This window comes from Furipterus horrens, unplaced genomic scaffold (assembly GCF_987537825.1).
Source record: "Furipterus horrens unplaced genomic scaffold, mFurHor1.1.pri manual_scaffold_17, whole genome shotgun sequence".
Taxonomy (NCBI): domain Eukaryota; kingdom Metazoa; phylum Chordata; class Mammalia; order Chiroptera; family Furipteridae; genus Furipterus; species Furipterus horrens.
The window spans coordinates 79,574,494-79,602,218 of NW_028327187.1; the positions used below are offsets into that span (position 1 = coordinate 79,574,494).

General features: G+C 37.8%; 1 protein-coding gene across 9 annotated transcripts in view; it reads left to right on the top strand.

Annotated features, from left to right (window-relative positions):
• Window positions 1-27,725, top strand: part of HUWE1 (HECT, UBA and WWE domain containing E3 ubiquitin protein ligase 1) — a 166,729-nt gene that overhangs the window by 98,713 nt on the left and 40,291 nt on the right. For 8 of the 9 annotated variants that reach the window (XM_090264628.1, XM_090264634.1, XM_090264633.1 and 5 more), the window contains 20 exons: window positions 378-472; window positions 2,846-3,037; window positions 4,971-5,187; window positions 5,595-5,717; window positions 6,373-6,610; window positions 7,000-7,230; window positions 10,273-10,395; window positions 10,889-10,984; window positions 11,582-11,851; window positions 13,038-13,190; window positions 14,597-14,724; window positions 14,900-14,981; window positions 15,646-15,822; window positions 16,313-16,472; window positions 16,758-17,116; window positions 19,590-19,785; window positions 20,930-21,097; window positions 22,386-22,531; window positions 22,949-23,015; window positions 24,182-24,396. In XM_090264628.1, the coding sequence (XP_090120754.1) occupies window positions 378-472; window positions 2,846-3,037; window positions 4,971-5,187; window positions 5,595-5,717; window positions 6,373-6,610; window positions 7,000-7,230; window positions 10,273-10,395; window positions 10,889-10,984; window positions 11,582-11,851; window positions 13,038-13,190; window positions 14,597-14,724; window positions 14,900-14,981; window positions 15,646-15,822; window positions 16,313-16,472; window positions 16,758-17,116; window positions 19,590-19,785; window positions 20,930-21,097; window positions 22,386-22,531; window positions 22,949-23,015; window positions 24,182-24,396 (3,436 nt within the window). The remainder of the gene's footprint in view (window positions 1-377; window positions 473-2,845; window positions 3,038-4,970; window positions 5,188-5,594; window positions 5,718-6,372; window positions 6,611-6,999; window positions 7,231-10,272; window positions 10,396-10,888; window positions 10,985-11,581; window positions 11,852-13,037; window positions 13,191-14,596; window positions 14,725-14,899; window positions 14,982-15,645; window positions 15,823-16,312; window positions 16,473-16,757; window positions 17,117-19,589; window positions 19,786-20,929; window positions 21,098-22,385; window positions 22,532-22,948; window positions 23,016-24,181; window positions 24,397-27,725) is intronic. The other variant, XM_090264632.1, reaches the window with a different exon arrangement.

The following is a 27,725-nucleotide window of genomic DNA, read 5'->3' on the forward strand; positions in this document are numbered from 1 at the left end:
TCACCTTTGATCTGATATCCCAGTTATGGTGTGTCGCATGATGGGTGTTTAAAATGTGGCCCTGTTGTTGGCCAGGTTTAAAAAGTTGAGTTGGAGGGGACTCCAAAGGGCCCTCGAAGTAGACAGGGAGCTTTCCTCTTATCTCTAACTCGTTTTTCTCCTTTCTCTCAATAAATCTGGATGTGAAAACCTGGGGGGAAAAAAGTTGAGTTGGAAACCTTGGTGAGTGCTACCTCGAATTCAATCATTGCAGGTGTTCTATTAGGTTAACTTACTGCTATAGGAAGGGATAGTGTCAGTCAAGCAGGTTAGAGACCAAGCTCTACTTAAGAGATGAACTATCCAGGTTTTTTGACTCACTGTTTCTCTTGTTGCAGCCTACCATCTGGGTGTGAATTTGGCCAGGCGGACATGCAGAAACTGGTTCCAAAGGATGAGAAGGCAGGTACGACCCAGGGCGGAAAAAGATCAGGTAACTCCAAGAAACTAAAATCTCAGTCATTCTCTTAAGTTCTAGCTGTCTTTATAGGTCTGTTGTGAAATTTTAGTTAGCTCTTACCATCTGTAGGCCTCAATTTTTTTCCTTTCCTTGATTTTAACTATTTTTAAATTAAACTTTTTACTCATTTTTTGTATAAAAATATATACCCACAATGGTAAGAATTAGAAGATGTAGTAGAAAGAAGACTCATCCATATTTGTGCCATAAAAACTAATATTTTGGAAGTGTTTGCCCAGTCTTTTTCCCTGAGGATATATTTTATTAACATAATTATAAATTATTAAAGATATAATATTTATAGATCTCTTTTCACTAAAATTAAGTACCATGTAAAGGTACAGTGAATTAATTATTCCCCGTTAAGTTTCTAATGTATTATTTTGAAAAATGAATATCACTATATATATTTTTATGCAAGTCTAAGATTAATTCCTAGAAATTACTGTATCAAAGGGTATGCTGGAACTTTAATTTTTTTTGTATTCTTATTTTTCAGGAGATTAATTTCATAGGTTAAAAATGGTAAATAATTGTTTTAAGTGGCCATGGAACATTTTAGAACCTCACTGTCCAATATAGTACCCACTAGCCATGTGTGACTGTTGAATACTTTAATGTGGCTAATGCAACTAAAAAACTGAACTTTTTTCTTCCTCCTTTATTCTCTCCAACCCTCCTTTCTCCTTTCCTTTCTCACTCTCTGTGTCTCCCTCTCCTTTTCTTTTTTTTCTTCCCTCTTGTTAAGGGGAAGGTGTTATGGGATGAAATGTTCCCTCCCCCAGAACCTTAGAGTATGACCTTAGAAGTAGATAACATCATGTTGTAAGTTGGGTGGAGAAAACTGAATTTTTAATTTTTATTCATTTAAATATAACAGCCTTTACCCTAGTCAGTGGTTGGAAGATTTTTAGAGTATGTTTGGAACAACTTAGGTATGTGAATCTTTTGATGAATTATTTTAGTAAAAATTTAATGTCTTGATTGAGATGTGCCATAAAGTATAAAATAGATACCTTTTAAAAATATTTAGTATAAAATGTAAAATCTTAATAATTTATATTTTATTACATGTTGAAGTAACAGTTTTCATTATATTGGATTAAACAGTATATTTTAAAAGTATACCTGTTTCTTTTTAGATTTTAATGAAGATCATAGAAAATTTTAAATACATGTAGCTCACATTTTATTTCTATTGAACAGTGCTGTTTTAGAACATACTTTTTATGTTATAGCATAATAAAAAGTCCAGATTTCAGTAAGCAAAAATTATGCACATTTTTCTGACCCTAATCTGACAAACCTAAAGTTAATAGAAGCAGCCTTTTTAGAAAGTTTTTTTTTTCTCCTATATTCTGCATTGGGGAGGAAATACCTTTGATAAAGCATTAAAACAATATAATTTTATATATAAAAACCTATCAGATATGCTTAAAAATTACACCAAAATTGCTAAATGTAGGAATTAATAAGAAAGCAGACATAACTTGTAAAACAATGAATAAGGACTAATGTGACAGTATGGGAGAGGGAACAGAATTAATAAAATACATCACACCTCTGACAAGTTTAATTTTGGAGAAAATGGACCAAACCAAAAATTATAAATATCAAATTTAGTCAAAATACATCAAATTTAACTCAAAGAAAGAATAAAATAATTCACTAAGAGCTGAGAACAAAATTAGACTCACTGCCCCACCTAACAATCCAGATATATTTTTCCCAGCAGTGTCTTTTCACACATTTAGCAAAGATGACTCCATTTTCACATAGATTTTCCAGAAAATTAGGTGATGTGTTGTATAAAGCATTACTAAAGCCAATTCTTACATCTAAGAGCACACACACCAAAAAAAAAAAAGGCTACATATCTCACATTTATATACAAAAATCTTAAGTACTAGGATTTAGGAAATGTATTTCTATAGTGGTGTAACCTATGATGTCCAATTTGAGTTTGCTAACAAGCTAGAAAATTCTTGCAGGGCATGCTCCTTGACAGCGTGGGAGCACCATGCACATTGTAGTCTACGTGAATGATACCCACTGGGTCATGCAGTGCCTACAGTCTTCCAAAGTAGCCCTGGGTTAAGGCTGTTCGTAAACTCTCATTAAAAGATGCTGTCAGTATTAGCTATGAAGGGCTCCAATGAGAGAAGCATATCAGTACAGTTTTGGATTTTATTTTTTGTGTTCTCTCTGTAGATTTAGGAAGTCACGGACATTTAAAGAGTAACAAGCACCATAGGTAGCTCTTTCTTGGGACTCTTCAGCACAAGGAATGGTTCCAGGTAAGTGCTGGCTCAACATGGTCTTATTGTTCCCCTCTTATGCCTATAGATGGGGAGCAGGATGCAGCAGCTGGAAGTATGGATGCTTCTACCCAGGGCTTGTTGGAAGGCATTGGGCTTGATGGTGACACATTGGCTCCTATGGAGACAGATGAACCTACTGCCTCAGACTCTAAGGGCAAATCTAAAATCACACCTGCCATGGCTGCCAGAATTAAGCAAATCAAGCCTTTGTTGTCAGGTAAGGGACACCCTTTTCTGGCTTTCAGAGCCTTAACCAATCCTGAAACAAATTGAGTTGGTATGGCTGTATAGTTTCCTTTCAGGAAATTTAAGGCTTTCGTGGCTCATTTTTAGGTGTGCTTTATTGTCTTCTATGCAACAGGCTCTGTACTAACTGCTAGGGATGGATAGATAAGAGAATCATTTCCTGAATCTACTCCTTCCCTATCTTTAATTCCTTTCCTCCTATTCATTATTCAACTGCAAATGGCTTCTGCTTCCACCAGTTCCACTGCCTTGTGAAGGTACCTACAACCTCCTTGTTGCTAAGTTTATTGTATCTGTTTCAGTCTCCTTGTCACTTCTCAATAGCATGATACCACATCCTTCTTGAAATCCTCTTTTCTTGATCTTTGTGGTATTAAGCTCTTCTGCTTTCCAGTTACCTGTCTTGCTATTCCACTCAATCTCCTCTTCTTTCCCTGTCCCTTAAACATAGTGAGTGACATGGTTAATTTATGTTTTAATAAAGTCACTTTGGTAACTCTGTGGAAATTACATTAATATGATACAAGACCATGTTGAAGATATACACTAATTTGTCTTAGCCATCTTTTGCCCTTCAGTGTAATATCAACTGTTCCTCAACATTTGCCAGTTTCTGATACCTTAGTATAGAGGAAAGTGAAGATGTAACTCCTGGGAATCTGAAACTCTGCCCAAAAGCAAGCAGAAAATGGCCTTTTGGCATTTCCATTTGTTATTTTTAAAACCTTTAAATTTTACATTCTGTTCTAATTTGTTTAATTTGAAAGCTTACCACTACTACCCAGATCAAAGCAAAATAGACCAAGAAGATGGCTCATGTTTATCTCCCCTTTCTTTGTTAGACCTCTTAGACACTATGATTTTGGAACGTTCTGGGGTTTCTGTGTAGGTCCAGCTTGTGCTTTTGGTGTCTGTTTCTTTGTTGTGTCTGGCCTTGCTGACTCCCTTTGAGCTACTATGTTTAGCCATGTTTTCTTTTTCTGTACATTTCCTTTTACATGTTTATTTGGATTCTACTTTTTTTTAGGTTCAGCAGTATATACCAGCGATTTTCACCTTTTTCATCTTAGGGCACACAAAAACTAATAACTAAAATTCTGCAGCTCACCAAAAAATATATTTTTTTGCTGATCTCACAAAAATAAGTACAATTTTGATTCATTCACACTGTATAGCTATTGTGATTTTGGCTGTGGTCATTTTTTAAAATTTGATAATCTAAGGGAAAAGAGGTCAGTGCCCCTAACTAAATAGTCAGGTATTGGTTGTTTAAAATTCTTGTGGTACACCAATTGAAAATTGCTGATATATACCAAAAAGCATCTTCCAAAAATGAAAAATTTGAAATACTTATAGTCTACCTAACACCTTAAGAAAGCTATTTTAAAATGTTTATGCTTTTCCTAGCAATCTTTTCCTTTGGGGCCTATATATGTAATGTTATGATAGGACAATATATAGCATATATGTTGTTCTTTTCTGGTCTGAGTCATTAACATTTTTGCCACTTTTAAAAGTTCTCTGTAGTCATTTTAAGCAACTTCATAACCCAAGAAATGTATTATTTACTTAACTAGTTCTTATTGCTGTATTGCTCTCTACAAAGGTAGTTTCAATTTATACGTCCAGTAACAATGTGAATGCTTACCTTGTTTGACTTTCACATTCGTTATATATTATATGAGTGCCAAGACACCTCTCTGTCTCCTACCTTTAAAGGATGCATTTATTCCCTATGTAACTTCATTTTGGATGATCATGTATAGAGACAAGTCCAGGTGTTTCCTCGGTGTTGCGTAGGAGGAAATGGTCAATCATAAAAATGTATTAATGGTAATGTGTCTGTTATAAATGAAACTAATTCTGAAAATACTGTCAGCCTTCTTCTAACTTTTGGATTCTAGCCTCTTCCAGATTAGGCCGAGCACTTGCTGAGCTTTTTGGACTCCTTGTTAAGCTTTGTGTGGGCTCTCCTGTCCGCCAGAGAAGGAGTCATCATGCTGCCAGCACCACCACAGCACCAACACCTGCTGCTCGATCAACAGCCTCAGCCCTCACTAAGCTCCTCACAAAGGGCTTGTCCTGGCAGCCTCCACCATATACACCTACTCCCCGCTTCAGGTGAGGTTCTGCTTAAGATACAAAATCAAAACTGATTTCTTCTCTACTTAAATGGAGAGTGAGCCACTGAATTAAAGGATTTTGGTGGTCCCTTGTTTATTCTGTATTACCCAAATACAGTATAAGATACTTCCTTTGGTACTACTTAGTCTAGAATATAGAGATTTTTAAAGCATTTATAATCAAACTTGCATTTCATTAACCTTATATTTTTAGTAGGTAGGAAGCTACTCAGAAACTTTAGAAATTATAATAAGCAATCTAATCACTCACCTGCATGCATTCTAGTTAGTCTGTCAGTCATTTCAGTGCAATGTTAAATTTTACTCTTGGCTTCCACATGAATTTCCCATTGTTTCTGTGTATGCCTCAGAAAATGTTAAATTTTTTCTTTTTCCCTCTTTCAGGCTAACATTCTTCATCTGTTCAGTTGGTTTTACATCCCCAATGCTGTTTGATGAGAGGAAGTATCCCTACCATCTCATGCTGCAGAAATTTCTCTGCTCTGGAGGCCACAATGCTCTTTTCGAGTAAGGATCAAATTGCTTCACTGAGAAGCCTTTCTTGGAGTTTGGTCTTTTCTGTGTGCATTAGCAGCCTGGAACTTTCTAAGTTACCTCTCCTGTGACAGTGGGACACATAGACCCATTGGCTGTACCCTTTCACATTCTGGGCACTACACGTAATTATCGTCATCATCCTTGGAAGGTCTGGGGTTCGGCCTTTCTTAGAAGTATTTGCAAGGGTCTCTGCTTTCCCTCATTTGGTTTCCAGTGCCTGGTACATACTTTTTTAATAGGCTTGTCCTTTTCTATTGTTTCTCTGAATGTGGTAATTTTTTTTTGCTTCTCTTGCTCAGAATTTTAAGCTAGGTTTCACATTTTTGTGTGTTTGTTTTGGCCAGAAATGGTCATCATTTTGCAGTATATATGTATCAGATTATGACATTGTACATCTTAAGCGTTACATATGTTTTATGTCAATAATATCTCAATAAAGCTAGAGTAAAGACCAAAAAAAGGTAAAGCTAATAAATAATAGACAGATTGGAAGCAGTAGCTCCAAGAGGAGGGACATGTAGTACCAATATTATAAAGACTAGGAACCTATCAAATGTCCTTTCCACCACCACCCCGTCTAAAATACTAATGTTCTCTCTCTGTACTTTCTCTTACTTGAATATAGAACTTTCAATTGGGCTCTCTCTATGGGTGGCAAAGTTCCTGTTGCTGAAGGATTAGAACATTCAGACTTACCTGATGGCACAGGAGAATTCCTAGATGCCTGGCTTATGCTCGTGGAGAAGATGGTGAATCCCACCACGGTGCTTGAATCTCCACATTCACTGCCTGCCAAATTGCCCGGAAGTGTCCAGAACTTTCCACAATTCAGTGCCCTTCGTTTTCTTGTGGTAACTCAGAAAGTGAGTATTCAGCATTCTAAAACTAAGGGGAATTTCTTATGCTGATTAGGGAGTTCCCACTCTGTTTCGTCCTCCTTAATGAAATAACTTGATTATTGGAAAGCCATTAGATCCCACTCCCAGATAGAGCTGCATTACAGGTGGGAATAAAGATCATTTGAGAATTTTCTGTGGTGTACACATTTGAACCCTAAACCTCAGATTGGTACATCCAGGTTGGAGTAAATGCTCCTTCTCTGTGCTTCCTTAGGCCCCCTCAGTACGGACCTAAGATTTTGTTGGCACAACTGATTGTGGAAGGACTATCCCCATAGGTCTTTGGCTTATTCCTCACAGGACTTTGAATAGAGACAAAATTATTTTCACGCATCTTTTCAAATAATTTATAGGCAGCGTTTACTTGCATCAAGAACCTGTGGAACCGGAAACCCCTGAAGGTGTATGGTGGGCGAATGGCTGAGTCCATGCTGGCCATCCTGTGCCACATCCTCCGAGGAGAACCTGTAATTCGAGAGAGACTGAGCAAAGAGAAGGAGGGCTCTCGAGGAGAAGAGGATACAGGGCAAGAGGAAGGTGGCTCCCGCCGAGATCCTCAAGTCAACCAGCAGCAACTGCAACAGGTAGAATGCTGGCCTGATACTCCAGGGCCCAGACTGCATGTGATAGAGTGCAATGCTTGTGTGTTTTCTAAGTTTACATGCCACTAAATGCCTGGTCCTTGTTATCCAGGAGATAGATTTAAATTTGCTCTTTCTTTTAGTGTATATTTTTCATCTTTAAATAAACATATAAACCACATTTTGAAAATTGTAAGCTAGAAGCAGTGGGGTAGGGGTAGAAGGTTGGTGAAAGCACTTATAAACCTTACATTTCAGTCTCAAAACAGTATTTAGCATATTCCTCCAGGAATTTGTGTGTATGTATGTGTGTTCTCTTTATGTCCAGCATCCTGATCAGATATTTCTTCTATATATAGAAACTACATTTTTAAAATTACAACAGTAATAAATGTTCACTTTTAAGAAAATTTGGAAATATAGCAAGATATTTTTAAAAGTTATCAGATCTATGTCCGGCCAAGATGGAGGCATAGGTAAAGATGCTTCAGTACCCTCCACAACAATGAGAAGAAATACAACTACCTCAGAACTAAAAACAGCCAGAATTACCAGAAAATTAAACCGCATGGAAGTCCAACAAAGATATAAAAAAGTAATACTGATCCAGACAGGTTCCTAGGAGGGGCAGAGCCAGGGAGGAGAGGACGCGGTGTAGCGGTGGCAGCAGCGGCAGCAGCAAGGCAGTGGCTGTGGCTGGCTGGCAGAAAGAGCAGCCTCACATTATAAAAGTCAGGAAGGACACCTGGGGAGTGACCCCAGCCCCAGACCAGACCACACAGCTCATGGTTCCAGCACCAGGGAAAATAAAGCCTCATTGCTTCTGACTGAGCAAACCAGTGGGGGTTGGGGAGGAGGGAAAAACTACCGGTCTCTCAGTAGAGTCCATTTGCTTGCAGGGCCCCCACAGTCCTAGAACATCTGCAAACCCACCCACTCTGGGAACCAAAACTAGGGCAACAGCAAGAGAGGCACCAGTCCCATACGGGAAGCGGGAGAAGTCCCTGGAAAAGGGGCAAGTGCTGAGCAAGCGCCATAACATGGAGAAACAGGTTACCCCATACTGATGAATACCTAAGGCTCTACCCTTTAAAACATAACTAGGGTAACAGCTCTACCTAAGACACAGAGGGAAACAGAGGAGCCTGTCAGAATGAGGAGATAGAGAAGTATGGCCCAAAAGAGGGAACAGATCAAGGCTCCAGTGAGAGAACTAAGCGACAAGCAGAGAGCCAACCTAACATAAGAAGAGTTCAAAACACTGGTGATAATGATGCTTACAGACTTGACAGATAAGATTAAGTATGACAAACGCATAAGGGAAGAAGTGAAGACTGTACTAAGGGAAAAGAAGAAAATCCACACAAAATCAGTGGTGAAGGAAAGGAAGCCAGGGTTCAAATTAACAATTTGTCACATAAGGAAGAAGTAAAGAGTCAACCAGTACAGAATAAAGAAACAAGAAGTGAAAAAAAAAATGGGGAGAGGCTTAGGAACCTCTTGGACAACTTTAAATGTGCCAACATCTGAATCACAGGGGTGCCGGAAGGAGAAGAGGAAGAGCAGGAAGGTAAAAACTTACGTGAAAAAATAATGAAGGAAAACTCTCCTACTTTGGTGAAGGAAATAGACATACAAGTCCAGGAAGCACAGAGTTCCAAACAAGCTAGACCCAAAGAGAACTGCACCACGACATATCATAATTAAAATGGCAAAGGTTCAAGATAAAGAGAGAATCTTAAAAGCCAAGCCGCAAGAGAAAAGAAGAAAGTTACCTACAAAGGAGTGCCTATAAGACTATCAGCAGATATCAGCAGATTTCTCAAAAGAAACTTTGCAGGCAAGAAGGGGCTGACAAGAAATATTCAAAGTGATGAAAAGGAAGGACCTACAACCAAGATTACTCTATCCAGCAAAGCTATCATTTAGAATGGAAGGGCAGATGGAACGCTTCCCAGACAAGGTAAAGCTAAAGGAGTTCATCATTGCCAAGCCATTATTACATGGAATGTTAAAGGTACTTACTTGAGAAAAAGAAGATCAAAACTATGACAACAAACATTGAACTATCATGAGAATCTAAAAAAGAGAAATGAAAACAAACTAAGTGAACAGCCAGAATAGGAACAGAATCATAGGTATGGGGATCATTTGGAGGGTTATCAGCTGGGAGGGGAAGGGGGAGAAATGGGGAAATGGTGCAGGGTCTAAGAAGCATAATTGGTTGGTACAAAATAAACAGGGGGGAGTTAAGAATAATATAGGAAAGTGAAGGCAAAGTACTTATATGTACGACCCATCGACATGAACTAAGGTGGATAGGATTGCTGGAGGGTGGGCGGATAGTGGATTGAGGGGAGCAAAGGGAAAAACAACTGGGACAACTGTAGCAGCATAATCAATAAAATATACTTAAAAAGTAAAATAAAAGGAATTCATAATGTCATCACATAGGATAATTATTTTCTTTTTTATCACTGTTCTATGCCTAATTCTTACAGAGTTGAAATATAATATGTAGAATTGTACCACTGTCATTAAGAAAATAGGTTTTTTTAATGTCTTAGTCTTTTATTGTTGGATATTAATTTCCTTATTTCATGTTGTAATGCTATGGTATGTAGTTTCTTTTTGTATAAACCTTTCTGTACTTTTCATGATTATTTACTATTGGTAGAAAACGTGGGTTATTTTGGGGGGGGTGCTCTTGTTCTATTGCCACTTTGTTTTCTAGAAAAGTGAGACCAATTTTTGCTTATGTGTGATTTTCAAATTAGGATAATCTTGTTAATGATAATAACCATCTAACCCCATTTTCTTAGCAGATGGAATTGAGAATCATCTGCCTCATTCTGTAGCTCTAATGTTCGAATGCTGTGGAAGTACCAGATAGGTTCAGTCACGTTACCTGTCATAACTTATAACTGTTCTCAGTTCCAATGAAGTTAGAAAATCTTGTCTCCATCTTGGAAGGGTCCTTTCTTTTAAAATGCATTTGGATTTCTTTTTTTACTGTGGTTCTGAGACCCTACATTCTTTTTATAGCTCATGGACATGGGCTTCACACGGGAACATGCCATGGAGGCCCTGTTGAACACCAGCACCATGGAGCAGGCCACAGAGTACCTTCTAACCCACCCTCCCCCAATCATGGGAGGAGTTGTTCGGGTAAGTTGGCTCAGGGGCCCTAAACTTCTAGGACATTGGTTTGGCTGCTGATGTGCTTTCCTCCTCTCATGCTTCCATCACTGATTGTCCCTTCTATAAACTACTTCTCACCTTCAGACTTTTGTGTAAATGTTTTCTTTTCATAACTCTTCTAGCTCTAGAATGTAATGAACAGAAATTTTCTATCTCCCACCGATGCAAATTGTTGGACTTCGTTTGCAGAAAATGTCTTAAATTATCCACAATTCAAAAGCCCTAGAAGAGACTCTTTTTCTAAGATGCAGAAAAGTTAGTCACATTTAAAGCCCCTTCCCTGTACTTAATTTCATTGTAATTTTTTTCTCTCTGTTCTTAGAGTGACCAGGTAAGCCTAGTTGGGTTTAATTTTAGAGAGCAGGATTCAGAACCCCTCTCTAAAGCTTGAACACAGGATGTCTGATTCCTTATGAGTTGGGATATGTATATTGCTGGAATTTCTGTTGTTACTTTGTAGGATCTGAGTATGTCTGAAGAGGACCAGATGATGAGAGCTATTGCCATGTCTCTGGGACAGGATATCCCAATGGATCAGAGGGCAGAGTCACCTGAGGTAACTACAATATAGAGCATCCAAAAGGGTCTAACACATTAATCTTAGTATTTCCATGAATACTCGGCTACTACTGCAAAGTAATTGGTAGAATTAAAGTTTAAAGAAAGACATGGGAGTACTCATTTATCCCAACCTTGCTGTCACTGATCTACATTGTATTGACCTAAAGCTTTAAGTAGGGCAGATGAGGCAATGCTGTTTATTGTCAAATATAGAAGGCCCAAAATGTACTTAGTAGTACCCATTAGGCCAAACTTGGCTGTCTCTTTTTAGGTAACAGTTGCTCTGTTTGCTATATTGGCAGAGAATGCAGGACAATGTCTACAAATCATTTTGTAGGATGTAATGTATGATGCTTTGGATACACTGGCAATATTTTGGAGGTTGGAGGTATACTTCCCCTCTGCTTTTCCTTTGTCTTGCCTTAGCCTTTGTGCCTGCCCTCATACTTGTCACACACTAATGAATGTATCACCTGCTTGAGGAGAAGGTAGAGGGTATTCATATGATAGGGCAAATACATTCTTAGAGTTTTCCTCGTCTTTCTTCCTTCAACTCTTCCATATGCTATCACTCTTTCTTCCCTGCCTCCAGGAAGTTGCTTGCCGGAAGGAGGAGGAGGAACGAAAAGCTCGGGAAAAACAGGAAGAGGAAGAGGCTAAATGTCTAGAGAAGTTCCAGGATGCTGATCCATTGGAGCAAGATGAGCTTCACACTTTCACAGATACAATGTTGCCAGGTTGCTTCCACCTTCTTGATGAGCTGCCGGACACAGTGTACCGAGTGTGTGATCTGATTATGACAGCAATAAAACGTAATGGAGCAGACTATCGAGACATGATTCTGAAGCAAGTAGTCAATCAGGTAAGCTCTCCAGGGGCCAAAAGAGAGGAGTATATAAAGTGGTTTTCCTGCCATCTATCAAAACTTGATTTCTTTAAAATAATATTTTTGCATTTTACCTAATCTGGATACATTCTTTCTTTGAATTCTTTAGATCTGATAATTAGCTCTTTTTTGAGAGTGTTCCTGCAAAAAGTAAATTAACTACTTCACAAAAATGTCTTTGAAAGGAAAAAACAAAAGCTCTATTTCTGAGCATTTCTTATTAAATTCATCTTAAATGTCCAAAATGTTTCTTACTCCTGAGCCAAATTAGGCCCCCTGGGCCAACAGTGAATAAATGTTTTTTTCTCACCTTATGCAACAGCCACTTTGAAGATAAGTCCCCATCCTGATGAATAGTTGTGACCTGGTGTTTATCTCTTTTAAGCAGTGCTTTTCCTCATTATGAAATTAATGTGTTCTAATTGTAGAAGTAGGATAAGAAATAAATTCTCTAAATCCCCACATAGATAGCCAGTTATTGTTTTGGTTGTGTGTTCTTTATTATTTTTTACTACTCATGTACTCATATTAAAGTTGAGAAGCAGAGGAAGAAATCAAAAAGTGATACACGCAATCATAACTGTAGTGTATGAAAACATCATAAAAGTAAAGACAAACTGGATAAGCCATTTTTTCACAAGCTATGGCCAAGGTTTAGTTATCTTTAATCTATATTAAAAGCATATAGAAATAATTTTAGGAAAACTAAAACCTTAATAGAAAAGAGCAGTTATATAAAGTGCATTACAAGAAATTTAACAGGCAAACACTAAAGCAAGACCAAGATTTCTAACACTCTAGATTTTTGTTTTTAATTCCGGGGTAGCATATAGTGAAAGATCACTGATGGAAGTGTAAGTTGGTAGAATCTTTGTGGGGTTGACTATATGCATTAGAATTTTTTTAATATTCATTTCCTTTAACTTAGAATTTAGCCTTCTTGTAATCTAGCCTAAGAAAATAATCTTTAGAGATTACCCTATAGTAGCAGACATCTTCTTTTAATACAGACATTAAATCTCAATAGTAAATGTATTATTATTTACCCACCCTCCTTGGGCAAATTGTTGAGGATGGAGTATTTTACAAGGTTGAGAACATTTTTACAAACCGTATCATATTCTGTCTACAGTTATCTGACTTGGCCACTCCACTTTTCTAGGTATGGGAAGCTGCTGATGTATTAATCAAAGCTGCTCTTCCCCTGACAACAAGTGACACAAAAACTGTGTCAGAATGGATCAGTCAGATGGCCACCCTGCCCCAAGCATCCAATTTGGCTACTAGAATCTTGCTTTTAACACTGCTTTTTGAGGTAAGATTTAGATCTTTTGATGTCTGATTCATTTGTCAGAGAATTATTGAACACCTATTATTTGAGACATTGAAGAAGGTAGAGAGTCTCTGCAATCCATGAGCCTGCAGTTTCTAATTGACTATAATGCACATAATCAAGTGCAAAATGTAGCATTCTGTGCATGAGTGGTATAAATGATGAGTTCAGGGAGGACACATACACATTACTTCTAGATGAGAGATGGACTTCTCAGAACAAGTATTAATTAATTGAATTGAGTCTTAGAGGGTTTTGGGGTAGTCATTAAAAGAGGTATTGTAGTTCTCTTGAGGAATACTTTTGGTCTCTCTGAGGAAACCTCTTAAGTGGTACCGAGAGTGGGATAGGTGTTGAGAATTGGGTAATAGGCATCATATAGAATCTGACTCATCCTTTGTACCTGGTCAGTCAGCAGATTGAGGGAAAGGAGTAATTTGGCCAGGATATGTTTTGTTCCAACCAACATAGTAATTAGTAGGCAATTGATTTTACACAAATGACTCTTTGTCATCATGTTTAATAATAAAACCTGAACTTACTGGAGTAAACAGCAACTTGGGAGAAAAGTTCAATATATGTGTCAAACTATATGTCTACATTCTTGGGGTTTCCCCTTAATGGGGGAAGTGGTGGTTCTTACTAGGTTGCAGAGTACGGAATGCCCGGGGGGGGGGTCCTCATAACATCATAATATAATGAGAAAGTCATAAGTAGCAGTCCAATATTTTCTTCTAGTCCTTTTCTATGTATTTAAAAAATCGGGATCAGACTGTTCTAAAAGTGTTGTATTTTCTCTCTGTATTATATTATAAATATTTCTCCATGTCATCTATCTATATTATTCCATCTTATGGACATCCCCTAGTTTATTTAAGTAATTTCCTATTGTTGGACATTTAAATTACTTCCAGTGATTTCCTGTTCTAAGGAACACTTTAGTGTAGCCCCTAGGGGGGAACCTTTTACTAGGTTGCTGTGTTTAATTATTCTATCTTCCTTGAAAGATTACAAAGGTTCTCTGTAAATCAGAAGCTTTTCAACCTCAACATAATTAACACTGTATAGCCTGGATGATAATCCTTAATGATATTAGTAATACTAATAACAGTTTCCATATTAAGCACATACTGATGTGCCAGGCACTGTGTTGGGCACTTTGAAATATATAGCTTCATTTAATCATCACAATTACCCTGGCAATAGAAATTATTTCTGTTGATCCATGAGGAAACAAAAGCCTAAAGAATTTAAGTAACTCATCTAAGATCACACAGCTGATACAATGTAAAAGTGGAATTTGAATTTAACTAATTATGTGTTCACCCCTGTGATTACTGGATAGAAGTTGGTATTTGTTTTATTTTTTCCTTTGATTAATCAATCAGGAGTTGAAGCTACCTTGTGCTTGGGTGGTTGAATCTAGTGGCATCCTTAATGTCCTAATCAAACTCTTGGAAGTGGTTCAGCCCTGCCTACAAGCTGCCAAGGAGCAAAAGGAGGTCCAGACCCCAAAGTGAGTGACCCTATATCCTGGTTTCATTTATGTTTTTCTGAGGCATATATGGGACAAATCTTGGGTACCTTTTGTGGTTTGAAAATTTTCAGGCGCCTGATGAAGTCAAGAAAAGTTTCTCATGTCGTGTATATGTTTCTGGCTTGCTCAGAGTAAATCATTTCTCCATTTATAGGTGGATCACCCCAGTGTTGCTCCTGATTGATTTCTATGAAAAGACAGCCATCTCCTCTAAAAGGAGAGCCCAAATGACTAAGGTACATACCTAATATGGTGTATATGGTTGGCACAACTGCTTAACTTCTTGAAGCAAGAGTAGGTCAGCAGAGAGTACAAGAGAGTGGTAAAGAATGTGAAGCTCTTCAATCAAGGAGTAAATTTCTTGAGGGATATTGATTACTAGATTTCTCTTCTGGACAGGGCGTTAGAATTTTTTTTATGGAGCTTCTTCCTAAAGAGCCCAAGAACTTAACTCTGGAAGTAAAAGTTAAAGAAGTGTCCAGAGGAGGAGTGGCTGTTCTGTTATGTAAAGGACTGAGTGTATAGCAGTTCCTCCAAAAGGAAATGGTTCTTATATGAAGATTACATATGTCACTTATCTCCGTACCTTCTCAGAAACAGAAATTTTGTTCTAGTACATATAAAATAATGTTCCTCTTTGTGGAAAACAGCTGGAAACAAAAGGAAAGCAGAGGATCACAGGACAAGGGTATAAAGAGGGTTTTGTGCCTTTGGAGAAACTTAGGAATAGGAGGGTTAATGTGCACAAAAATACCTCTCTTGGTTCTCAAAATAGACTAAATGTTCGATATATTTCTTTTTCCTGGATTAGCTTTAGCAATGAACACTGATGAAGTTAATATTTATTCTTATAACCAACCTTGTAGAAAATATAAAGAAACTTTGTGCTCTTCTATTTAGTACTTACAGTCCAACAACAACAACTGGCGCTGGTTTGATGACCGCTCTGGGCGTTGGTGTAGTTACAGTGCAAGCAACAATAGCACTATTGATTCTGCCTGGAAGTCTGGAGAGACAAGTGTTCGTTTCACTGCAGGTCGAAGAAGATATACTGTCCAGTTTACTACAATGGTTCAGGTACATGCTCATTCAGTGCTGTAAACTTTATTAAAAGGAGGGGAAGGGGCTAGGTATACCTTTCACATTCCCGCTTCCTGAACCAGCAGTCCTGACATGTGTTATAAGGAGCAATATTACCATACCACTACTAAATTGGGTATACTTCTTGAGAACTGAGCCTTCACACAGTCATTACGTAGACCATGGGTCTATGACAATTTGATACTGTCCCACCTGGGAATGATTTTAATAGTTTAGTCAAGGATTAGGGAGTAGGTAGGGATGGTTTCTGCTCTGTTGGAAAGTTTACAACTCATTTTGGGCCATGTTTATGCCTCTTCCCTTCCTGGAAACCTTCATGCTTTCTCTCTAAATGATGGGGATGGTATAAATTACAAGGGCTCCTTTCTGCTGAAGCAGTTTGCCTAAGAGTTCTAATACCGTCCCCCACCTAGTTCCTTTTTTCTTTTTTTTTGGTAGAGATATTTTTGTTTGCTTGAATTACTAGGTTAATGAAGAAACAGGAAACCGGCGCCCTGTGATGCTAACTCTCCTGAGGGTACCACGGCTGAATAAAAACTCTAAAAACAGCAATGGGCAGGAACTAGAGAAGACACTAGAAGAAAGCAAAGAAATGGATATCAAGCGTAAAGAAAATAAAGCCAATGGTATGGGCTTAGTTTTGAGTCTTGTAAGGAGTGTTTTACATGAAACTAGTATGTATATGATTTAAGTTCTGGCCAATTTCATTGTCATTTCTTATCAGTTAGATTGCTTGGTGACTTAAAGATACACAGTCCTCCTTTTTATATGCATTTTCATCTGGTGTGAGAATTGGTGTTTGGTATGTTTCTCTTTACAGGGCCCAAGTGCTTGACTGGTTACTTAGGAAGGAGAGGTGTGGGTGGAAATATCAAGTTAAACTGTCTAAACTCTTACTTTCCCATTTGTAGATACCCCGTTGGCCCCAGAGAATACAAATTCTGAAAAGGAGACAAGCCTGGAAGAAACAAAAATTGGAGAGATCCTGATCCAGGGACTGACAGAGGATATGGTGACTGTTTTAATCCGGGCCTGCGTGAGCATGCTAGGAGTCCCTGTGGACCCAGACACTTTGCATGCCACCCTTCGCCTCTGCCTGAGGCTCACCCGAGACCACAAATATGCCATGATGTTTGCAGAGCTGAAGAGTACCCGCATGATCTTGAATTTGACCCAGAGCTCAGGCTTCAATGGGTTTACTCCCCTGGTCACCCTTCTCTTAAGACACATTATTGAAGACCCCTGCACCCTTCGTCATACCATGGAGAAGGTGAATCTTTTGTTGTCAGATGTTGATTTAGCTTTGTATCATACCATTGTTCTCCTTGGTCTCAGAACAGATAGACTTCTGGTTCTTCTGAGGGTCTATAGCTAGATATGTAGACTATATGCCCTGCCCAGCAAAATTTCCCAGTGTATGCTTAGGTGCTTGCTTAGATACAGTAGATAATCCCAGTGAGTGACATGAAAAAATAACTAGAAAATAGATTCTCTACCTTTAAATTTACTATAGTAATAACTCTTATCTAGTAAGTTCTCTGTGGCAATATAGGTCTCATGAACCAAAAACTGTTCATAAGGAATTAGAATACTTTCCACCAAGTTCATGTCTTAAAGATCATCCCCATGTAGGAGGACTTCTCATGTGTTTACTTAAGAATCATTTTCCAAACATTGTCTTTTGGGGTTTTAGAAATAGTAAAGTTTTTGGAATGTTTGTGATGGCGAGACACTGGTAAGCATTTTGCCCATTGTGCAGATCAGAAAACTGAAGCTTACATGTTTTATTTTAGGAACATTATAAGCAGTGAAAGAAATGACAAAGTAATTAGAAAAAATTAAAACATTTATAACATCATTAAGACATAAATGGAGGGCTGGGGAGCTAAATATCTTACTAGTAAGGCTTCCTCCTGGTAATTGTCAACAGTCATGTGAATGTTACTAGACCTCACTTCTATTTTCCTCTTTTGGAACATTGTTTCCCACATGTATAAATAAATGTTACAATATGCATGCATTTTTGTGCATAGCTTTGTCACATTTAAGATGATTTTTCTTAGAGTTTCCTAGAAATTGAATCAAAAGTTATATTTTTTAAATCATTTGCCAGAAAGCTGGTATACTTCATACATACATACATACATACATGAATATATATCACACATTCTTCAGATAGTTTTTTCACCCAGCCTGTTTGATTTCACCTAACATAAGCAAAATCAAAAGGAGAGAGTTGTTAAAAGGCAGCATGTGCACTGATCCAAGGTCAGGAGACAGCCCAACAAGGAAGAAACAAGTATATGTAGACAGGATTCTAACTTACAAACAGTAGTTAAAATGTTTAAAGTTTATACATCTTTAAAAGTTCTAGAGAAAATATAAACTCTTGTTAGATGAGAGTAAACTCTAAGATGAAAGGAAATTATACTTGGGGGTGTTGGGAGCAAAAGAAGGTGAGTGGCAATTTGAACATATACCAAGTTGGCAAAATGTAAATGCTTGATAATATCCATTGCAGGTACGGGTGTGGAGAACCAGGCATACTCTTACATTTGGTAGGAGTGGAAATTGGTGCAGCCACATTGGAGGGCAATTTGGTACTGTCAGTTTAAGATATCCTTTGACCTAGAAATTCTATGGCTAAGAATTTATAACTAAAGTCAAGTATGCCAAGGTACATATACAAGAATGTTCACTGTAGAATTGCTTATAATATCAAGAAAGTAGAGATCTAATGTCCGGCGGAGGTCTAGATAAATAAATTGTGGCACATTTTTATAGTGAAATTACACTTTTCTGTATTTAAAAAGTGAGAGTTGCTTTGTATGTTTTTAAATTGGTTTTAGGGAGAGAAACATCGAATTTTTCCCCCCACTCACTTATGCACTCATTAGTTGATTCTTGCATGTGCCCTGACCAGGAACTGAACCCACAATTTTGGTGTATTGGGTCAACACTAACCAACTGAGTCACCCAGGCAGGGTGGAGAATTGTTTTATAACTGCAGCCTGGCAGGCAAGATATAGGGATTAATATACAAAACTAAAGAGCATGGCTGGTTTGGTAAGAAAAGCACTAAGATTTCAAAAGATGTTTATTTTTGTGAACATAGTTTATGAAGAAATAGATAATAGAAAATACAGTGGCATTATTTTCTTTATTCTTTCTTGTATTTTCCATGATAACTTATTTTATGAGAAGAGCAAAACCAAGTCCTGTGGTATCAAAGCAAGCAATCCATAAATTTTATATCTCCTGTGGCTATCATTATCTGAACTGGTGATTGGCTTTGAGGCATAAAGAAAATATTTATAATTTTGTTCTTCTACACTGAGTGGATATCAATATTGCATATTTTTAGAGTTTGAACCATTCTGGTTTAAAATTAGGACAGCATTTGGGAAGATTGGGAGCTGGCACTTAAATGTGAGAGCCATAATTGGGATGAATGATCAATGGTATAGATAACATTTCCCAATTTCTCTAAAGATCATGTGCCGTCTGGTTTAGTAACTGATCATTTTGAGATATGCTGAGTGCTGTAACTTTTATAAGCCACATTTTTTAATTGGGAAGGGATGGGGCTTGAAAGATTCTTTCTCCCCAAAATTTAAAGCTGTCATCCACTGTCTTGAGGCAATGCTTGGTTAGTATTTTAATCTTAGAAACTTTTCCTTGAATGCAATTGTATTTTTAGAAAGTAGTAGTTATTCAGCAGTGTTTCCCCCTCTCTTTACCAGGTTGTTCGCTCAGCAGCTACAAGTGGAGCTGGTAGCACTACCTCTGGTGTTGTATCTGGCAGCCTTGGCTCTCGGGAGATCAACTACATCCTTCGTGTCCTTGGACCGGCTGCATGCCGCAATCCAGACATTTTCACAGAAGTGGCCAACTGCTGTATCCGCATTGCCCTTCCAGCCCCTAGAGGCTCAGGAACTGGTAAGGTTACACTTCTCCTGTCCTTTAAGACATTGAAATCTGTGGCCTAGTCTAACTTCATAGATTTTCTGTGAAGAGATCTGTAACTTGGAAAGCCTGTTTAGGCAAGTATTGGGACATTGGCTGGTTGATCACATGGGTCAATTCAGAGGTGCTTCAATAGCTTCTACAGTCCTTTCCTTTGTTAATCCCTGTGAGAAATACCAAGGATTCATCCACTATAGTCCTTGCTTTCCAAGAACTCATCTTAGTGTGGCAGCAGGGCTAATATAATATACACTAGATGGTTTATAGATAGAATGATAATTGAGGAACAAATGGACAAATGATACATAATACAGTATGATGTATACAGTATCGGTATATTTTTGCCAAAAGTGTTTGGCCTATATTTAATTATGAGGAAATAATGAGATAAATAAATGTGAGACATCTTATAAGAAAACTAGCCTAGATTCTTAAAAAATATTCATATTGTAAGAGGGAAAAAATGCAAGGATCTCCTAGATAAAAGGAGACTAGAGAGAGAGAGAGAATCACCAACAATTTTGATGGGATTTTTGGATCCAAATAAAGATTTGGAGAAATTTGAGTACTATTATTAGATAATGTAATTGTATCCGTGTTAAATTTTTGGGGTGTTATGATGGTTTTGTGATTATGTAGAAAAATATCCTTTATGTTAGGAGGTGTGGGTAGACATATTTAGAGGTAAACAAATGGTGATTTCAAGTTGTAGGGTTTTTTAATAAAAAGTTGGGGCGGGGCTAATTATTTTGAGAGCCTCAGTGTGCTTGACTCTGTGATGGGCATGTCTGGTCTTGTTTAATTTTATTTGAAGAATGAGAAGCTTGAGGTTTGTTGGCAGTAATTTGGCCATGATCTTGTAATAGAACTGGATTTTAAAATGAAGTCGCCCTCACTACAAAACCTGTATTCTTTTTACTATTTGGTACAGCTATATTAAATCCTCTGGGATTTAGGGAAAGTAAATGGCAGATTTCTGATAGGCTACTTGAACATTGGAAATTGCCTCCTGTCCCAAACTTCTGTATTATGTAAGCCCCCGTCTAAGTCTTTATCAGTAGCCAAGTATAGGTACCAGTTCACTATTTACTGATTTTTCTGTCTAACTTTGGCTTAGCTTCAGATGATGAATTTGAGAATCTTAGAATTAAAGGCCCTAATGCTGTACAGCTGGTGAAAACAACCCCTTTGAAACCCTCGCCTCTGCCTGTCATTCCTGATACTATCAAAGAAGTGATCTACGACATGCTGAATGCCTTGGCTGCATACCATGCTCCAGAGGAAGGTATGTAGCTAGCCCGCCACAGGAGGCTGGGTACTTTGCCTGCATCATATCAACCAGCTCATGAGCGCTCACTCTGTGCCCACGCTCTGGGAATGAAGATGAATAAACCACACAGTGCCCTTCTCTAAAAAAGCTAATCATAATATAGTATGACAGATGCCAAAGTAGTGGTGAGTCCTAGAGCAAAACACCTGATCTGGTGGAGGTTGGGCCTGTAGGGAAGTTTCTTAGAATAAGCATTTTCTGAAAGAAGTCTTGAATGATAAGGATAAGGAGATTGCCACAGTTCTGTCGTATGAAAACACATCCTATCGAGTAGGGAAAATCAACAACAATTAAAAAGGAAATGATAGCATCTTGATAGCAGTTTGAAAATAAAATAACCAGGAAGTGCCTTATATTTTCACTCTCAGAAACAAAACATCTTTATTACCCAGGGAGCTGGGAACAATATTAGAAGATGCAGCTAGGCTTCTTGACCTTTGAGATCACCATCTCAATCTATCTTTATTCCTAGTTAATATGCTGCATGTACGTACTGGTAAATTTATGAATGAATTGGTTGCACCCCAAGGTTCTATTCCAGTAAGATCCTTCTGGTTTTATTCAGAACATGCATACTTGATAGGTGCCACAGGATTGCCAAAAATTGTTGAATACTGCCTTTAGTAAGTCAAGAAAATGTGAATCTTTTACTTTGGTGTTTTTGTCCATACAGAACTCTGATATAGAGCCCCTAGCTTCTCCAACCACAGACTCTTTAACCAACCTTATATATCCCCCCACAAAAACAATAATTTAGCTCTAGCAACCATTTTTTGACCTTCCCACTGCCCTAGACATAATACCAGGTTTGTTCATTTAAGCTTAGTGTAGTGACAGCCAAGGAAAGTGAGGAAACTAAGAAAATTGCCTCTGGTCACAAAACTAGTTAGTGATAGAATGAGGCTTTTACCCATGCTATCTTGGTTACACAGCAGGTCCTCGAATAAAGTCATTTTATTGTAAGGTCGATGAGATGCTTTAGGAAATTTACCCTTTGTTTATATTAATTAGGCTATAATAAAGTTGGTTTCATTAACATCATTTTTGCTTAAAGTCAACAGAACCTATCAACATCATTAAGTGAGGACTGAACTTACTACATTTCTCCTCATTGTTGAGTGAAAGCATAGCAATAGGACTATGCAAACAGTTGTAGCAACTTGAAGTGAAATTGTCCAGGCTGCCAAATAGGCATTAATGTTGCACAGTTATAGAGGAATTTTGTTCTGTTTCATTTTTCTAGCAGACAAATCTGATCCTAAACCTGGGGGTATGACTCAAGAAGTTGGCCAGCTCCTACAAGACATGGGCGATGATGTATACCAGCAGTACCGGTCACTCACTCGTCAGAGCAGTGACTTTGATGCACAGACAGGTTTTTCCATTAATGTAAGTCAGTTCCAACCTCCTGTCTTCCTTCTCTCTTTCCAGTACTTGTGTGTTCTCAGTATTTAGAGTTGTGCCAGGGAAATTTCAAAAGTATTAATTTTGATGTATCTCTATATCACATGTTGCCTAAAAGGTAAAATCGATGTGTCCCTGGGATTGTGTGTTCTTTCCTTGGGTTGGAACTATTTCCTTAATTCATTTTTCATTTTCCTCTTCCTCCATTTCCCCCAATCTCCCAGTTACTACTTATAATGAGGACTTCACACAGGTTGTAGTATATGGGAGGAGGATGGTGGTTAAAAGATTAACCGAAGACAATATGTACCATTCATAACCAGTACCCTGAGAAGGAATCCTACCATTTGGGGACAACTGTCTTTGAAATTATAATGGCTCAGGTGTTTTCTTCTTCCATAGAGTCAGGTCTTTGGTGCAGATGGTGCCTCCACTGAGCCATCCACAACTGGGGTATCCCAAGGAGAAGGTAATGTTTTATTTTCCTCCCTCTTTTGTTCTAATTTCTTGAGGACTACTGGAAGAAGCGGGATGTCCTGGACAGGGACTAGGGGGATGCAAGCATAATTATCAAGTTTAGTTATGTAAGTGAACTTTCTCAAGGTTGAGCTCAGTGTTCGGTAAATAAAGGGTTTCTATATGCTAAAGTTAATGGAAATGTGACTTAACTAACTCAGTAATGGTTGCTATAGCAATATCCTTTAGTTGTACTCTTTAAACCGCCCTATATATTTCTTTTGATGGCTTCCATGCTGGCTTTATAGAGCTTTGGTGCCAATGACAGTATTCTAGCTATAAGGTTTTCATGGTGGATTCTTGTCTCCAGCAGTGCCAACAGAGCCCATTGGCTACTCACGAAGAATTAGAGAAATGTCATGTGGAAGCAATTCTGATGATAACTTTCCAGAGCTGCTTCTCCTTGAATAGGAAAGATCTTTGAGATATGTTAGGAAACACTGTACTTAATGTCAGACTAATCCCTGGAGATAAATCTAAAAGGTTGTTAATTGGTAAAATATTGGTTAGCTCACATTGATGGACTTACCATCCATCTATAGTATATAGCATGGGTGATAGCAATATCACTGAATCAGTTCATTCCCTATACTTAAAGACTGTTGTCTAGTAAGGGAAACCTGTAGCCATTATAATACAAGCTACTAACTGCTGGGATGGAGGCATACTGGGATAAGGTATTGTGGGCACATGATACAGTGGCATCTCAGTATGCCTGAATGAGACAGGAAAGCATTTATAGAGGAGATGAGCATTTCAGCTGAGCTAGGTCAGTAAATGTGTTCTAGGCAGACATGTGGGAAGAAAGGTAAAAAGCACAAAAACATGTTTGGAGAACTGTTAGTACAGTGTTTCTATAGTATAACATTATACATGAGAGCAGGGAAATGGCAGTTGATGTGTGATCAGTTGGGCAAAGCCTCCCTGATGTACTATATATACAGACTGTGTCTGAAACCTGGATCATCCTACCTGTGTGTCCTTCCACTGCAGTATGAGAAGGGCATTCAATTTCTACCAGTGACCTGAAGTGGAAAAGTGGTTTTCTTTCTGTCTAAGGCTTGATTTTGCCAATATTCCATTGTGGAATTGAACCAGTATTTGGCTCTTTCTCAACAGCTTCAACTCCAGAGGAGTCTCGAGATGGGAAGAAAGATAAAGAAGGGGACCGGGCCTCAGAGGAAGGCAAACAGAAAAGCAAGGGCAGCAAACCTTTAATGCCCACCTCCACTATTCTCCGTCTTCTGGCAGAGTTGGTGAGATCCTATGTTGGTATTGCTACCTTGATTGCCAACTACAGCTACACAGTGGGCCAGTCTGAGCTGATCAAAGAGGTAATATTTTCAGCTTCTGCTTAAGATTTAATACTGTCATCATGTGAGACCTTCTGTGTGTTAAATACTTTGCTAGGACCCATGCATGTTAGCCCAATGATGAGAGACATATTAAAGAGTGAGGCCTTTTTCCCACAACGTGTAGCTATCTGGCTTACTGCAGGGAGTTTGCTAATTTGTTTTGCAGAAAATTGCTTAGCCTGCAGTGTGAAGACTGCAAAAGGCAAGATTGGAATCTGAGAGATAAGTTAGAAATCTGACCTAGTAACCTAAGTAATAGAGGATCTTGGTGAAGTTCGGTGGGGATGGGGGTTCATTGAAGAGATGTTTTAAAGGTAGAAATGGATAAGAATTGGATTTCCCATTTTTGACTTGGGTTGTTTGTTTTCTTGATGTTGAGTCGTATCAGCTCTTTATATATTTTGGAAATCAGTCCCCTGTCTGTGATGTCATTGGCAAATATGTTTTCCCATATGGTTGGTTTCCTTTTCATCTTGCTGATGTTTTCTTTTGCTGAGCAGAAACTCTTCAGTTTGATGTAATCCCATTTATTTATTTTTTCCTTTATTTCTCTTGCTTTAGGAGATGTATCCGTGAAGAGATTGTTACGTGAGATATCTGATATTTTCTTGCCTATGTTTTCCTCTAGGACTTTTATGGTGTCACGGCTTACATTTAAGTCTTTGATCCATCTTGAGTTTATTCTTGTGTGTGGTGTAAGTTGGTGGTCTAGTTTCATTTTTTTGCAGGTCCCTATCCAGTTCTCCCAGCACCATTTGTTAAAGAGGCTCTTCTCACTCCATTTTATGTTCCTTCCTCCTTTATCAAATATTAGTTGACCATAGAGGCCTGGGTTTATTTCTGGACTCTATTCTGTTCCACTGATCTATATGTCTGTTCTTATGCCAGTACCAGACTGTTTTGATCACAGTGGCTTAGTAGTATTGTTTGATATCTGGTGTTGTGATTCCTCCTGCTGTGTTCTTCTGTCTCAGGATTGCTTTTGCTATTCGGGGTCTTTTTTGGTTCCATGTGAATTTTTGGAGTATTTGTTCTAGGTCTGTGAAATATGTCGTTGGTATTTTAATAGGGATTGCATTGAATCTAAATTGCTTTGGGTAGTATGGCCATTTTGATGATGTTGATTCTTCCCATCCAAGAACATGGTATTTGCTTCCATTTATTTGTATCTTCCTTAATTTCTTTCTTCAGTGTTATGTAATTTTCAGAGTACAGGTCTTTTATATCTTTGGTTAAGTTTATTCCTAGGTACTTTATTTTTCTTGTTGCTATAGTAAATGGTATTTTCATTTTTGTCTCTGTCTCTGATATTTTATTGTTGGTGTACAGAAATGCCTTAGATTTCTGTATATTTATTTTGTACCCTGCTATTTTGCCAAATTCACTTATTATATCGAGTAGTTTTTTAGTGGAGTTTATAGGGTTTTCTAGGTATACTATCATGTCATCTGCATATAATGATAGTTTTACTTCTTCTTTCCCAATTTGGATGCCTTTTATTTCTTTTTCTTGTCTGATTGCTGTGGCTAGGACTTCCAACACTATGTTGAATAGGAGTGGAGAGAGTGGACAGCCTTGTCTAGTTCCTGATTTCAGGTGGAATGCTTTTAGTTTTTGTCCATTGAATATGATGTTGGCTTCAGGCTTCTCATATATAGCCTTAATTATGTTAAGGTATGCTCCCTCTATTCCCATTTTGCTGAGTGTTTTCATCATAAATGGGTGTTGTACTTTATCAAATGCTTTTTCTGCATCTATTGATATGATCATGTGATTTTTGTCTTTCATTTTGTTTAGGTGATGTATTATATCTATTGATTTGCAAATATTAAACCATCTTTGTATCCCTGGGATGAATCCCACTTGATTGTGATGTATGATCTTTTTGATGTATTGCTGGATCCTGTTTGCCAATATTTTATTGAGGATTTTAGCATCTATGTTTATCAGTGATATTGGCCTGTAGTTTTCTTTCTTTGTTGTGTCTTGACCTGGTTTTGGGATTAGGGTAATACTGGTTTCATAGAAAGAGTTTGGGATTTTTCCCTCTACTTGGATTTTTCGGAATAGTTTGAGGAGGATACAAGTTAGTTCTTCCCTAAATGTTTTTTAAAATTCGCCTGTGAAGCCATCCGGTCCAGGGCTTTTGTGTGCAGGGAGATTTTTGATTACTGTTTCAATTTCCTTCTTTGTTATTGGTCTGTTGAGATTTTCTACTTCTTCTTGCTTCAGTTTTGGAAGGTTATATGTTTCTAGAAATTTGTCCATTTCTTCAGGGTTGTCAAATTTCTTGCCATACAGTTGTCTGTAGTAATTTCTTACTATCGTTTGTATTTCTGTGGTATCAGTCGTGATTTCTCCTCTTTCATTTCTGATTTTGTTTATTTGGGTCTTCTCTCTTTTTTTCTTGATGAAACTGGCTAGAGGCTTGTCAATTTTGTTTATTTTTTCGAAGAACCAGCTTCTAGTTTCGTTGATCTTTTGGATTGTTTGTTTAGTCTCTATGTCATTTAATTCTGCTCAGATCTTGATGATTTCCTTCCTTCTTCTTCCCCTAGGCTTTGTTTGTTGTTGTTGTTCTAGTTCTTGTAGCTTTAGGGTTAGATTTTTTATTTGAGATTCTTCTATCCTTTTCAGATATGCCTGTATTGCTATGAACTTCCCTCTCAGGACTGCTTTTGCTGTGTCCCATAGGTTTTGGGCTGTTGTGTGTTCATTGTTATTAGTTTCTAGAAATTTCTTGATTTCCTCTTTGATGTCATTGTTAACCCATTCATTGTTTAATAGCGTGTTATACATTCTCCATGAGTTTGGGTGTCTTTGATTTTTTTTCTCTGAGGTTGATTTTTAGTTTCAAGGCATTGTGGTCTGAAAAGATGCTTGATATGATTTCAATTTTCTTGAATTTGTTGAGGTTTGTTTTGTGTCCTATCATGTGGTCTGTCTTTGAAAATGTCCCATGTGCCTTTGAAAAGAATGTATATTTTGCTTCTTTGGGGTGAAAAGTTCTATATATATCAGTTAGGTCCATGTGGTTTAGTGTGTTGTTCAATGCCTGTATATCCTTGGTGTTTCTTTGCTTGGATGATCTGTCTATTGTTGATAATGGAGTGTTGAAGTCCCCTACTATGAGTGTGTTGTTTTCGATATCCTTCTTGTGGTCTTCTAGTATTTGCTTTATGTAGTTGGGTGCATATATGTTTATCAGTGTTATATCTTCTTTTTTTTTTTTTTTTTTTGTTTTTCAGATTTAATGTGTTTTATTGATTAAAATATTACATTTGTGCCAATTTCCCTTCCCTCTGCTC